We start from the raw sequence: 15,006 nt of genomic DNA, 5'->3' as shown, positions 1-15,006 counted from the left end.
GATGCCCAACTCCTAGTCCTTGGTTGTCCTTCCTGCCAGCACCATGCCTCGGAACACCATCAACCAACTAATCTCATGGTCCCCATCACGTCTCCTTGGCCTTTTAAGCAATGGAGGATAGATATCATTGGACCCTTTCCTCGAGCTGTAGGCAGTTATGCCTATGTGGTGGTGGCTATTGATTACTTCAGAAAATGGGTAAAAGCTGAGCTCCTGCGGAGCATAACCGGCCTGGCTGTTCAAAAATTCTTCTGAAAATGTGTCGTCTGTCTCTTCGGTTTGCCCCGAGTCATCATATCTGACAATGGAAAACAATTTGCAGATAACCCTTTTAAGGCGTGGTGCGACAACCTCGGAATCAAACAGCACTTTACTTCGGTAGGACACCCGCAGGCCAATGGACAAGCCGAAAATTTCAACCGAACACTTCTCCATGGCCTCAAGACTAGGCTATATCAGCTCGGATCGTTCTGGGTGAATGAACTCCCCAGTGTACTTTGATCCTACCGAACTACGCCGAAATCCGCTACCCAGGAAACCCCATTCTCCTTAACCTACGGGTCCGAAGTGATAGTTCCGGCCAAGTTACTCATTCCAAGTTCTCGAATGGCGCTTTCATCGCCGAAACGAATGAAGAAGAACGAAGAATAGATCTCGATCTCGTCGAAGAGAGGAGAGATGCCGCTGCAGCCCGAGTTGCCTTGTACAAGAACATCCTAACTAGGTACTATAATGCCCGTGTCAGGCACCTCCGGTTTAACCCGGGAGATCTTGTCTTGCGGAAGAATTCAGTCAGCCAATCTGAGCCCCAGAATAAGTTAACTCAGAGATGGGAAGGACCATACCATATAGTTGAGGTTAGTCAGAATAGTTATTGTAAATTGGCTTATCGCGATGGTACTCTGGTACCCCGAACTTGGCATGCCGAGAATCTTAAATTGTATTATCTTTAAATTATTTATATTCCATACCGGACTACTTGCGAAATACTTTTTATTTACTTAGTTATTTTCTTAGTATCACTGTCCCGTGTTGTTAAAGAAAACAAGGGGACAAGAAGAGAAGAAGTGGAATAATTGAAAGAGCAAATAGAAATGAGAACAGAAGAAGTGACTCCGTTGAAAATATAACTATTACAAGGGTAGAAAAGATCGAAGTACAAAATGCCGAGATGAAAGGCTCTTCTAAGAACCCCTCGCCTCGGCCGAACCCTCTCCCTCTCTGGCGCCGGTCTCTCCTCCTGCCCCTCGCCGAGCTCGCTACCCTCTGGATTTGGCTTGAAGTCGGCCATCTCACGGTTGAACTCCTCCCGCACTTCAACCAGGTTTTTCCCGGCTTGAATGCCCTCAGCCATGCGGTCACACAATTCCCTGGTATCCTCATTATAACCGTCCTTGTCCTTCAATAAGTCCAATTGTTCTGAGGTGAGATGGGGAGCAACATCCTGAATAGCTGAGGTGTAGACGAACATGAAGTTCGGCAGGGTCAACTCGCCGAGATCACGCGTGAAGGCCTCGGAGGAGGGGAAGGCTTCCACAGCCGAGCTCCCCGTCTTGTCAATAGCCTCCTTTGAAGACTGCTCCTCTTCAAGATGTCGGTTCTTCTCTTCTTCCAAGGGCGGTCTTCAGGGAGTTTATTGTGGCCTCGGCTTGCTCCATCTCGACCACCACAGTGTCTCGCTGTTTAAGGGCCTGAGATCTCTCCGTCTCTGCCAACTTCAGCTGTTTCTCCAGCAGGGATACTTTATCTAAGATTTCGGTTGAGGGCTGATTCTCAACCATATTGGTGTACCTCTGCATTAGTTCGGAGAAGAAGGCCGAAGTAGAAGCCCAAGCCACTGAAGGACTTTGCATCAGCTCATCAGAGTTAAGTCTTGTGGCAAAGGCGTGGTCTCGGAGCAGACTGGAATGGACCAAAAGATGATGGGCCACTTTGGGGTCCTTGCAGCGGTCATTGACACTGATATCCCACTCCGGACACCAGCGCCACCCGGGGTGCTTTTTATCGTCCCCAGCAGGTTGAGATGGCACATGGTACCGGTTCCAAAGGGATGACCCCATAACCGGCACCTCGATATTTGGGAGCTGCCTACCCCGACCCGACGGTGGAGCGGCAATTTTTACACCTCGGGTTGCCACTTCTTCGGGAATGGCCGAGATTCTCGAGGTGTCCTCAGGAACAACTATTACTAGGGTGCTGGCTGTGGCACCTGAGGTACCCTTTTTCTTCTTTTGCTGGGCTCCCGAGGTCTCGACAGGGGCCTTTCGTTTTTGTTATTTCTTCGTCACTGTTGCCGCCCCCGAGGTGATGAGATCGGACACCTTTGTCACTGCACAAGGAAAATGGATTACTACTTAGAATCAAGGGAGAAGAAAAACAAAGTGATGAATTGAAAAATACGGTGTTTTTCGAGTTGAGTAGAAAAGTAGGGAGGACGGTCCGGGCTGATGAGAGCTCGGCTGATCCCGCCGTCCACCAAAACCACCTCAGGATAAGCCCAACTGTTGATTTTGAGACCCGACCCGAGGAGTTTACGAAAACTCTCCTCTTCCTGCTAACCCGGGGTAGGATCTTTGGCCGAGATAGGTGGCCTCCACCAAAAATCTCTAGGGAAGTCCTCGGCGGGAACGAAAACAAAATTTCGTTTCCACTCCTTTATTGAAGAAGGAAAGTCCACCACCAACTTCGGCACGCTTTTGCTTCGGTTGCAGAAATAAAACCAACCCTTCTCGCTCCCGCTGTTTTTGATAGTATAACAGCGATGGAAGAGGTTGGCTGTAGGAATCAACTCCTGCTCTCGGCAGGCTCGAACCCTATGAGGATGCGAACCGCATTTGGGACCAGTTGGGTGATTCTAACACCCCACGACCTCAGAACGTCCCGAAAGAATCGTGTTGTAGGCATCCTCAGCCCGGCTTCCAGTTGATCAACATAGATGGCCACCCTACCATTTGGCGGCATTTCGGCTGTTTAGTCGGTCCGAGGTGGGTAGATACTGTAGTGCTGACGGAAGGAGTACTTTCGAATTACATCGTTCGCCGTGGTCTGGCTGATGACGCTACTGAACAAGGGAAGTTGACCGAAGTCAACCGCCGAGAGATCTAGCGGGGTAGCTGGCTCTTGCACTCCTTCGTCGTTGTACAGAACCTCGGATCCTTCCTGACCCTGGTCTTGAGATGCCTGGTCCCCACTGGGCACCTCGACTTCTTCTTCCCCCGAGGTCAACGAAGAACTCCCCTTTTCCTCGGCCGGGTCGGGTCTCTCCGCCACGTCGTAGCTCTGCCTGACGGTTTCCTTATGCGTGTGGGCTATCCGAGTCATAGTACAAAAGGTAAGGAAGGGGGTAGACTTACTGTTTATGGGAGAAAGCGGGCTGCGGTGAATGGTTGAAGCAGTTCGAGTATTCTCTCTCACTTCAGCTCTCAATCTGACCTCAGACGCTCACTATAAAGGTTGTTGTAAACTAGTGGTAAAAGGTTAATGGCAAGATGGAACCCCCTATTTATACTGGTGGCACACAAGAATACTAAAGGGCGGTGTCTCTCGAAATTCCCAAGGCAAGAGAAGATGAAAAGACAGCGCCCCTTGGGTTCCCCAAGGACGCACTCTCTCTCCCCCCATTAATGACTGACCGGTATTCTGACTTCCTGTCACACGTCTTCTCACACTGCCATTGTGACTGAAAGATGTTTCGTATCCTTTCAACTTATCCTGACATGTCAGCGACCCGCTGGGTTCACACGGAAGCCTCAGAAGGTAACCAAGTGACCCATTCCTTCCCGAGGCTTGGGGGGCTTATTGAGAATGGTCATTTCTGGCCAGCTGAAGGCGGTCATCTCGACTCTGCTCAATCACCCCGGCTCCTTCAAGCCGTTCCCCTCGGTAGTAAGGTTCTTCGTTTCTCACCTCGGCCTACCGTACTAAGGTGTGTCGTACACTCGAGTCCGCCATCCGACCCGACCACCTCGGCCAACGAAGTGGTCATTATGAAGTTCCAGTCTGATTGGACAGCTAAGAACAGGTCACTGTCTGACACTAGCAAGAAGACGAGACATTTGATGGGACCCGTCCGATAGACTCGATAGGACAGACTGACATGCTCAGTTTGCCAGGACCTGGGAAGTTAATCCCTACCACCATTCCTTCCAATTGTCCCCTATAAATACCAAAATCACACTCAAAAAAAGGGACGAAGAAAAAGTACTGTGTAAGATACTCTTTCAAAAACTCTCATTAAATCCCTTCTCAATATATACTAACTAGATCGTTGGAGGAATACCGGGGGACTCAGCCCCGCCTCCGATAATTTGAGCAGGTGACTTCTGTGAAACTGTACCCACTTCAGGAGGTCACTCCTATGCCGGAATACTGTCTGCCGATACCAAAAATCACCTCTTCACGCGCCATTCATATTATAGGAGATATTAGGTTCATCAATCTAATATACCAGTACAAAATAATCTCGTAAAGGTTAATTTACTAATTTCATAATTCTTAATTTTTTTTCCTTTCTTTTTTTTCCTTTTCCTTTCCTTTCCTTTTCCTTTTCTTCTCCTTTCTAGGTTTTCTTCACCAAAGACCATAACTGTTGCTAATTTTTTGCAATCACGACTACTGCTATCCCCCTAACTACTCTTTATTCCCTTTTCTTTTTTTTCCTTTCTTTCCATCTCCCTCTTTTCATGACTACCTTTTTTTCTTCTTTTCACATGCCTTCCTTATCTAAAATTTCTTCTTTGCACTTTTATTTTGTGAGAAATTATGATGTAATAAAGGTGCCAGCTATGATTTAGATGGCTAGAAAGAGTTAATCTAGGTATGAGATTTTGAGTCCAAATTATTTTTTGGATGGGTCTAGGTTTGAGATTGGGGATTGGATTTCACAAATGGATTTTTTGGGTAATTGGGGGTGATGGATTAGCATTTTGCAAGGTTAGTAGAGTGGAGAGAAACCAGAGAAAGGAGAAGAAGAGAGATGTCCTGAGAAGAGAGATAGATGAATTAGGTGAGATAAATCTCATGGCAATTGGGTGATATGTTGCATTTAGGGTCTGAATTCAAAGCCAATGAATTGTATATCTATTGTGTTTTGCAAATTTCAATGGAACTTTACATGGTGATAAATACTAGAAATGTTACGAAATTTCACCAACTTCATATTCATGGTATATTCTACTATTTATAGTTATTTCTGGTAAAATCCAACACAAAATCATAATCTACGCTAAAAAATGGAGTTTGGGATTTAAGTTTGCCAAATCTTGTCAGCCGATAGTGGAAGCTAGTGGTAGCAATGGCAGAGGATCTGCTGAGGTGGGTCTAATGATGTGAACTTTGATTGTGTAGAAAAAATGGTGATTTTCATAAATTTCACTTTAACCTAAAATTTGTTTATTAAAGCTATAATTATTTTAAAAACATAATTTTGGCCCACAATAATTCTTGTAGTCCAACAAAGTGCTTATTTTCTAAGGAGAAAAATAAAAATAAAAATAAAAAACGTAGTATAGACATTTTAAATTTTCCAGTAATTTGGATGATTTACCACCATGTTCTAGTTTAGTTTAAAATATAAGGAGATGCTTCTGGGGCTTTTTGAATCATAGGGGGGCACCATGACTTTTGCTAAAAGCACAGGAGGGTTTTTGTGTATTTTACCTATTTCTTTATTGGTATATACTTAGCACCTAATTATTGTTCCAGTTACTTTGGTTGATTATCCTTTTCAATTGACAGATTAAATCCTTTTCTCAAAATGCCATTATTGAGAATAATATGTTGTTATTTCATGTGATTTAACTACTTACTTGTAATTGTACACATTTATCTGACACTATATACACAAGAAAGGTAGCTTAAAATTGTCCCTCTAACTTATATAAATTTCTCTCACTATTCAAATGGCAACTATCTTTATTTATAACTAAGTTGTAATGTCCAAAAATTGTAGACAGTTCTTTATTTCATATTCCATGTTGTGAAGAAAAGGTTTTTAAATATAGGGTTTAAATATTGTAATTACCGACTTGTATTCTTAATTAAACCCTATTATGTGTAACTATTGGTGCAGAATTTTCCCACATCTTCAAAAAATTATAATGACTCACTAATATAGTCTTTGAATATATTAAATTCTAAAATGAAAAAAAGTTGTTATCAATTTTCACTTGAATATTGTTAAACTTGTAAAAGTTATTAGACCCCTACATCCTTGTATAACAAAATTACATTTTGAAAGTTGAAGAGAGATAATGTTTTATCCATAGGGCCTCATTTATATGCACCTACATATTCAACTATTAATTTTAAGATTATGGATGATGACATACAGAATTTAGCTAATAAGTAAAACTAATGGATGAAACAACTAATTTTATAAATATAGGACATATGTTATATGTGAGGTCGTATAAAATTTTACTAGAGTTATAAATTTTTCTTTGTTCAATATATTGAAATTGTAATGAGTTGAAATCAGTTATAGCAAAATTTAAACTGGTTTAGTTAGCAAGTCCTTCCTTCATCTTGGATGTGAGAACCCAAAAATTCGTTTCCTATATTTTTGTGACTTTAAGTTACTTGTTTTGAATTTATGGTTGATTTAATGGTTGAGGTGTGTTTTTAACTCTATTACCATATTTAATTTGGTACATATTTAATTTGGTGTATGTTCAGTTTCATAGTGCATGATACTAGTGTAGGTGTGAGTAATAAATTTGGAGGATTAGAAGGAGTTTTGTACAAAAGAGATTATGTGACATAAGGCGTTAAGAGTTAATTGAAGAAGCCCTAAATATCTTGGTGTTTGGGGACAAAAGAGAGACAAAGAGATAGACTTGAGTTGGATTGGTGAGTTGTCAAGCATCCAAAAACCCTTGACCAAGACCAAGCTTTCTTCTTATTCAACCAAGCTTTCATTACTATCTTTCTTGCATAGCTTGGACGAAATTTTGGAGAGAAAAGGGGAGAGAAAATACTCCATTTTCTAGCCTTGATTTCTTGTTTGATCCATGAGAAATCCAAAGATTAACCCTAATCTACTCCAATAGATCTTGAATGAAGCCTGGAGGGAAGCTCTTGGCGAAGTTTTTAGAGGAAGAAAAACTCTTGTTTTGCATTTGCTCTTAGGGTTTTGAGGTAGTATACTAAGAAACCTCCCTTCTTTCTCTTATCTCGCATTTTAATTGACATATGAGTTGATTACGAAAGATTTTGTGAAAAATTTCATAGTTGTATTAAGTTTATTGAATTTTCCAGCCATGATATGCATTTTCCAGCCTTGAGATGCCATTTTTAGCTTTGTTATGCCCTTTTTGGCTTTAACATGAGAATTTCCAGCTTTGGCATGAACTTTTAGTTTCGATATAGAATTTTCCAGCTTTCGCTTGAAATTTCCAACTTTAGGGTTCGAATTTCCAACTTTAATGTAGTTGCGTGTGAGCTATATATATGCCAACTTTTGATAGTTTTTTAGGCCTAGAACATGTACCACTTATACCTTGTAATATGTCGCCTTGATTGGTGTCGATTTGCCATAAAACTAGGATTGAAATTTGAAGGGTAACTTGAAGAAACTAGGGGATATGCTGCTGGATTTTCTTTCTTGTTGGTCAAGTAAATGAGAGTGAGGGTTGAGGTAAATTTAGGGTGAGTTGGACTTACTTTGCTCAAGTTATTTGCGACCACTTTGATTTTCACATATAGGTTAGATTTTAGTCAAAGCCAAGCGATTTAAAAGGAGGAAGGTAATAGTTGCCTAAACATGTTTTCTAGTTGGAAGTAACTAGCTTTAAGCTTGTAATTCTTGTTACTTTTGTCCAATACACTTGTTAACACCATGAGTTTATATATGGCTTCTTGGTGGGATTCTTGCCTCAAATTACGTGTTACACGTTCCCTGTTATAGTCGATGTGTTGTTCTAGATTTTTGCCATGAATTTAAGTAAGAAAAATGAGGATGTTAAAGGAAATTGGCAAGGTCATGTTGGACTTTTGCTAGAATTTGTATGATGATTAGGACCTACTTTTGCTCAAGATACTTGCCAGGACTTTGAACTTCACATGTACGTTGGTTTGAGCTAAACAAAAAAGGATAAGAAGAGGAAAATGAGTTTTCTCCAAAATATTTCTTACTTGAATTTGCCAGCTTTGCACCCCCAAGGTCTTGTCCCATTTTCATTAAAGTTTTGACTATAAATAATGTCCTTGTGCTCTATATGTTGCTTGAGACATTGATCTATCATATATGAGGTTTCTTTCCCTAGATTTAAACAAGAAAACTTTGCACTTTTGACAACTATATGGGGGTTAAACCTGCAAATTGCTTTATTGGCTAAGTGAAGCTTCGAAACTCATAGTTATACATTTTTATTGGCATGAAGTGGCTAGACTCTTGATGTATGATATGACCACAGGACTTGAGAGTGACCAAAAGAAAGAACCAGGATTTAATGTGGAAAGATTGTGATCAATTGGTGAGTGTTCCAACTGCATGTTCCATGTTACTTGCTGATCAAATATGACTTGTTGCTAGAAATTGCTAGGGATCCTAAATCGTTATTGTATAAGCGAGTGTGTACTTTATCGCATTCAACCTAACTTGACTGAGCTTTGGTTATCTTGTTTATAGGTGAACGGATATACATGTATAAGTAATTTGACATACATGTGACTTATGGCTTGACTTGAAATACTTGATCTTGAAATATTTGAAATGCTTGAAATACTTAACATGCTAAGCTTACTTGATTTGTTCTTGGTTAGGTGAATGTGTACTTATTTGCACTCGACCTTTGTAAAGTTGAATTATATGATCCTGCATGCAGATTTGAATGTACATATGCATGAATGTAGGCCGGCTGTATATCTTCTTACAGTGGCTGAACTGGACTCTTCACTGGCACTCTTATCCGAGACGTCGAGTAAGTTAGACAGTCTTGAGTTACTCATACGTATGCGTGAATATAAACCAGTAACGACTGAACTGGGCCCTTCGTTGGAACTATTACTTGAGACCAATTTTAGAGTGGTCGGGTAAACTATACAGCCTTGGTTAAAGGAAGGATTTCCTAACTTATCAGTGACTTGAACTCATGACTTGAACTGGTGACATGCTTGAATACTGAAACGTTAGGTGACCGCTAACGTCTCCAATCATGACATGCTTGAGCGTTAGATGACAGCCAACAACTCCATTTGTGAACACTTGAATACGTGGGGTTTCAAATCCAAATCATGAATACTTGAACACTTGAGACTCTAAACCCAACCCCATGGCTAGTTGGTCGAATCGAACCGGCAAAGGGTTTGGTCGAGGAGATTGACGAACCCTAGATACTTGTTTGACGTGCAGGCTCGGTACAGGGGGATGATCGTAGAAATGGAACTGGAGACAAGTGATGGTCTACGGACATTATAATTGGTTGATGGAGTGTCAACGACCCTAGACATGCTGCTGTGGAACCTGTTCCTGAGAGCAGACTATATCCTTTGACATGAATGTGTTCTTTACTGTACACTATTACATGATCTATCTGGTTTACCTGCTAGACTGTACATTATGTCATGATCTATCTGGATATGACCTGCTTCTTGATATATATATCTGTGAATTGTATCACGCCTGCTAGTTTACTTGCATGTTTTCTTGGAATTTCATTGAGCGAAAACTCGTTTTATTAGGTTGTTTTCCTTACAGGGAACGAGAACGTGAAAGTGGGAGTTGGAGAAGACAGAATATTTGTCTAAATTTTGTTAGTTGCTTGCGTGAGCACTTCTTAGCTCCATATCAAATTTCCTTGGTTTTACTTTGTATGCTTGGAGCCCTGGCTATATTTAGGGATGATTTGGCCATTTGATGTCCCTGATTGTATACATCGAAGGTTGGAATTGCTATTACTCTTATTATTGAGATTATTGTTTTGTAAATTTTGTGGTGCGTGAGTAAATTCTGGCGAGAGTTGGGCAGACGATCTGCCAAATTCTTGGGTATACCCTAGGAGGAGGTGAGGTCATCACATTAGAGAAAGGATTGAGTTAGCTAGTAAGGTGGGAGGGATTGTAAGTAGGAGATCCTGAACCCAGGATCTCCCACTCACCAAAAAAAAAAAAAAAATCCTCTGTGACGACCCCACTTCTTTTTAGGGTGTACCCTAAAAGTTAGCGGATCGCCTGCCTGGCTTTCATCGGGACTCATTAATTACACATTAACTTCAGAGATAACATTTTGATAAACCAAAGCCAAATGTTCAAATCTTTTACAATACCAAATTCAATACAAAAGTTTCAACCATAATATGATACTAAAGGATTTACAATCACAAAAGTCTTCACGTTAGCTCCCTAAATTCTCTCATTCGTTCCCCGACCACCAACTCCTGTAAAAAAAACAAACTAAAGGGTTGAGCTAAAGGTCAGTGAGGTTTGCCGAGCAAATAACAATTAATAAACACTTAAATCAGTACAATTCAACAAGTAGTGCACATTTCACTGTACAATCACTTTCAAAAGGATACGGTACGGATGCGGACTCTAGAGGTAGCTCCCGTCCTTTCCAAACGTAGCACTTAGTTCCGTTCAGTAATTTAGTGTCATTTCAATATCATTGCACACTCATTTCAGTGTCATTGTACATTCATTTCATATCATTGCACATTCCGCCAATTCACCTCTTTATGTCCTCCAAAACAATAAACAATTCCGTACATTCAGTAATCAGTTCAATAACCTCCCAACTTTAGGTAATACTCGAGTATACCGAAACATTTACCCAAAACTTCCATCCTATCCGACCAAGCCCTTTGCTGGCTCGAGTAGTCCGTTGAACAGAGGGTTTTGGGGCCCAATTCAGTCGATGCGGTAAAGTACACATACGGCTTACATTCATGCACACTTACCATAACATTTGGTCAATTATCAACCTTCAAACTCAACTAAGTCGAGTACGATAAAGTACGCCCGCGACTTAGAAGGCGAGAGACAATTGAGATACACTTTACAATGAATTACTAGCAATATTCCATAATAAGCACATTTATCACATAATTTCACTTAAGTAAACATAAACAGTTAAACACATAAATTCGGAAACACTTACCAATTATCCAAATAATTTACTCTTGAGTCTCGGGTTTGTTTCCTGACTCGCAGCTACTTCCTGAGATAAATATATAATTCCATGGTAAATTTACAATTTGTAGATGTTCACCTATCATTTAAATTATTCGAATTAGATTTGACTTTAAAATATAAAATATAACATTTTCAATATTTATTCTACCTTATTGTTTTAACTATTAAAATCAAGACCTTAAAATACAAAATATACGCAATATTTATTCCCTAATATTATTCCCCAATTTATTTCGAGACTTATTGACTTTATTATCTTAAATCAAGAAACATACGTATTTTCCAAGTTAATAATTTATAAAATATTTATTTTAGGATTAAATAATTTTTCACTCAAGATTCTAAGATTAAGGCTTAGGAGTATTCCATTGATTCCCTTTTAATTAATTAAACTCTAGGTTATTTGGAAATTAAATTTTATTCCACTACACCAGCCTCTCAAATTTTATAGTCTTTAAAATATTCGTAAAGACAAGATTAAGTGATTAGAAGGCAATTTATGTATATAACTATCATGGGTTTTCCTCTCATTTGCCTTAGTTTAACTCTACTCGTGAAACTAGATATAGTCATTAAATCTCAGAGCAACCTTAGGTATCATTTATGGAAGTTTACAGGGTTGGAAATTAGAAGAAATGCTGTTTAAAAATTGATTCCTCACGGCTAGCATCATAGCAGAATGCATCCGGAAAAATAAAAGAAGGCAATGAGGAACAATGAAGATGGCAGCTTTTCTATCCTCTAGTGTTTCGATCATAATTGGAGCTACGCTTATCGGATTGAGGTAAATTTTATAGCGTTTCGAAGCTAAGACATAGACCTACATTTCCTATGAAGACATCGACATCCAGTTCTAGCATTTTCAAGGTCAAAAATGGATGGTCAGAAGCACATTCTGCTTCATTCTCTCGGACACCAAACTGCAATCAGTCGAGTTCAATAGCTCTGCTATACTCACGTTAGGTTCAAGGTTATTTTGGTCTTACTTGTTGAACTTAAGGGATTTATGATATGTTACAACTTACTACACTAGTTTAGAAGCTACGGTTTGCAGGGAATAGCCAAGATTTCTTATGTTTTCTTTCTCAGATGAAGCCAACAGGTTCAGCAGTCCGGCAATTCCGAATGCAAAACTATCCTTCTCAATCTCTTCATTTCCTCACTTCCAACTTAACTTACAAAGGGTAACTGTCGGGTCATAGCATATTTTAAGCAACAACGTAAAGTTTACAGCCAAGGAACCGAAACCATAGCTGAACCAGGCCTTCTTCTCGACCAAATTGAAAGGGATGCTTGCAGCAGTTAATTATACAACATGAAGCTCTTCAAAAGTTTCTTTATTTATGTACAACTCTTCCATGCAGGTTGCAGCTAAGATACTATGCAACAAATCAAGTCTCAAGGTAAAATTTTGGAGCCAAAGTTCTTAAGGTAACCTGACCAGATTCTTTCCTTCTCTCGGCTGAAGCTGGAAGAATTCCAACAGCTATTTCCAAACATTTCCAGCTCACTTTTCCCGTTTCTCCTGAGTTTTTGCATCTGAACTTCATATGTAACTTAATCTAACCTTTTGCATACACTCCTAACATTATTTCCCATAAACAACAAGCTGAAATTTCCAGCTCCCTCCTCTCGGTTGCCACAGTTTTTCTTTTCAACTTTTAGTCAGTCATTTATCAACGCTATGCTCAGCTACAACTCATTTCCTAACTAAAATTCAACATGCAACCTAGGAAGTCAGTTATACCAGATGATTTAAAGATTATTGCAGTTAGTTTACCTCTTTCTTTCCTCCTAGCGTTTGAAAAATTGCAGACTGCCTAGCTGCTATTCCAACTTCTCCTGTTTCCTTGCGGCACCTTTCTTAGCTGTGGCTAATGGATTATGAAGCTAACCACTCTCGCTCACACTTTCTCAGTTTTGCTCTCTTTTCTCACTTTCTTTGTTTACTCTCGGTGTTGGCTTGGTAGAGAAATTTCTAATTTTGTGATGAATTTTAAAAAAATTCTACAAAAGGAGTGATTTTGGTAATGGATTCCGTCCGGGGGGTCTTCGCATGCGAGGTTAGAATAGAGTTCGCATTCGCGAAATGCGAGCTCTAAGCTCTAATTTAATTTTTTTTACTAGCTCCCCCAGAGCTCTCTAGCAGCCTCTATATTCGTAAAAAAAGAAAGGAGCTCCTGGGTCAGAGAATGAATTCCACTTCCCTGATTAGCACCAATCGTCATGAACTGGAAAGGCTAGCTCAGAAGATGGCTAGGCCCCTGTTAGCACCAAAAGCGTTAGGGGGCCCGCACTGGAGGCATCAGAGACTTCAATGTTAGTTTTCTTGAATTGCAAATCTTCCAAAAAGAAAAAAAAATTACACTTGACTCTATTTCTTTCAGAAATAGCGGGCAGGCAAAGCAAAGAAACGAAGCTGACTATCATGAATGGATGTCCGAGCTAGAGAATTTTTTCCAGAAAATAGTAAGAGCTAAATGCGAGCTCCTAAATGTTTTTTTTTTTAAATTTTGCAAATAGATCGCATTTGATAAATTTGTCCTCCAAAAATTGTATTTAACTTTTTTGTTAGATTTCGCATTTATAAGTATGACTTTCAGAAAATTAAATTCAAACTTGTTAGGAAAAAAATTTAAAATGAAATTTATGAAATTTAAAATGAAATTCAAACTTAATATAATTTACTGTACATGCATAATTCTTTTATAATAAAAAAAATTGGTAATTGTACGGTTGGAAATACGTTATTTTATTATAATACATTTAAATGGGGGAAAAAGTACACATGCATAGTTCTCTTTGTTACTTTTCATTATTATTATTATTATTATTTTGCTTGCAGGTGCTTATTGTAGCAGGAACTAGTACCACATCAAGGGCGTTGAGCTGGATTATCTCCCTGCTACTGAACCATAGGCACGTTTTGCAAAAAGCCCAGGAAGAGATTGACTCTTTTGTTGGTAAAGAGAGATGGGTAGAAGAATCTGATATCAAGAATTTAGTCTACCTACAGGCCATTGTCAAAGAGACAATGCGACTACATCCACCAGCACCTGTACCTATGCCACGCCAAGCCGACGAAGACTGTAACGTAGCCTTGTCTTGGCGCTGAGCCAGCTCTCAGTGAGCTCGCATTCCACGAATGCGAGCTCAGTGAGCTCGCATTTTCGGAATGCGAAGACCCCTATTTGCAGAACACACTCCAAGAACCGCCTTCGTTGTAGAATTCTTTTTTTTTTCCATCATAAACTAAGAATTCACCCTAGCTTGGTAAGGAGAGTAACTGAAGTTTTACTTTGCTCTCAGGAAGACAGAGTTTCTTCTCAACTCCCGCGGCTCTCTCTCTTGTTTATCTCACGGTGATAACAAGCAAAGTAATAAGTAGTTGTATTCTTCTTGTTTTCTCTCGGCCTTATTGATTAAAGAGGAGCAGAGTCTTTCTTTTCGGTGGGAAGTGGCAGAAAGGCATATAAGATGAGCTTCCCTCGGTTCTACTGCCCAAACCTACTCTTATTCACTTTCTCAATGCACCGTTTCTGCTTAGCAGCTTTGGGAGCTGTTTCCATTGGATTTTTTTTCCCTTCAATAACCGCCCCAATCTCAGCTAACTTCCAACCTTCCACCGCTTAGACTAGCAACTGCTTGTATGCGGTTTCTATCACAGAAACATTCCTCTCTCGGTTTGGTTATAGGTTCTGATAGTTTATGAGATGGCCGCATGGTAGTTCATCCGAAGCTCAAGGTTGGTTTGGTCTTTTAATTTTAGCTCATTTGCTTGCTAAGGATCCTTAATTTTATTATCTCACGCATTGACTCCAAATTTCATTTGTTCTAATTTGTATACACCTTGAAAATTCTCCTACACTTAACCAG

At 39.8% G+C, this 15,006-nt stretch overlaps 1 protein-coding gene across 1 annotated transcript; it reads left to right on the top strand.

The window, feature by feature from the left end:
* Positions 1-3,686: 3,686 nt before the first annotated feature.
* On the top strand, positions 3,687-14,245 carry LOC140036373 (cytochrome P450 CYP82J17-like). The gene is made up of 2 exons (XM_072077757.1): positions 3,687-3,890; positions 13,976-14,245. Exons 1-2 carry the CDS (start codon positions 3,687-3,689, stop codon positions 14,243-14,245), a joined length of 474 nt encoding a protein of 157 aa, XP_071933858.1.
* Positions 14,246-15,006: the final 761 nt, after the last annotated feature.

The sequence above is a fragment of the Coffea arabica genome, chromosome 2e (genome assembly GCF_036785885.1).
Source record: "Coffea arabica cultivar ET-39 chromosome 2e, Coffea Arabica ET-39 HiFi, whole genome shotgun sequence".
Lineage (NCBI taxonomy): Eukaryota > Viridiplantae > Streptophyta > Magnoliopsida > Gentianales > Rubiaceae > Coffea > Coffea arabica.
The sequence above is the reverse complement of the archived record's forward strand: the minus strand, read 5'-3'. Positions and strand labels throughout refer to the sequence as shown.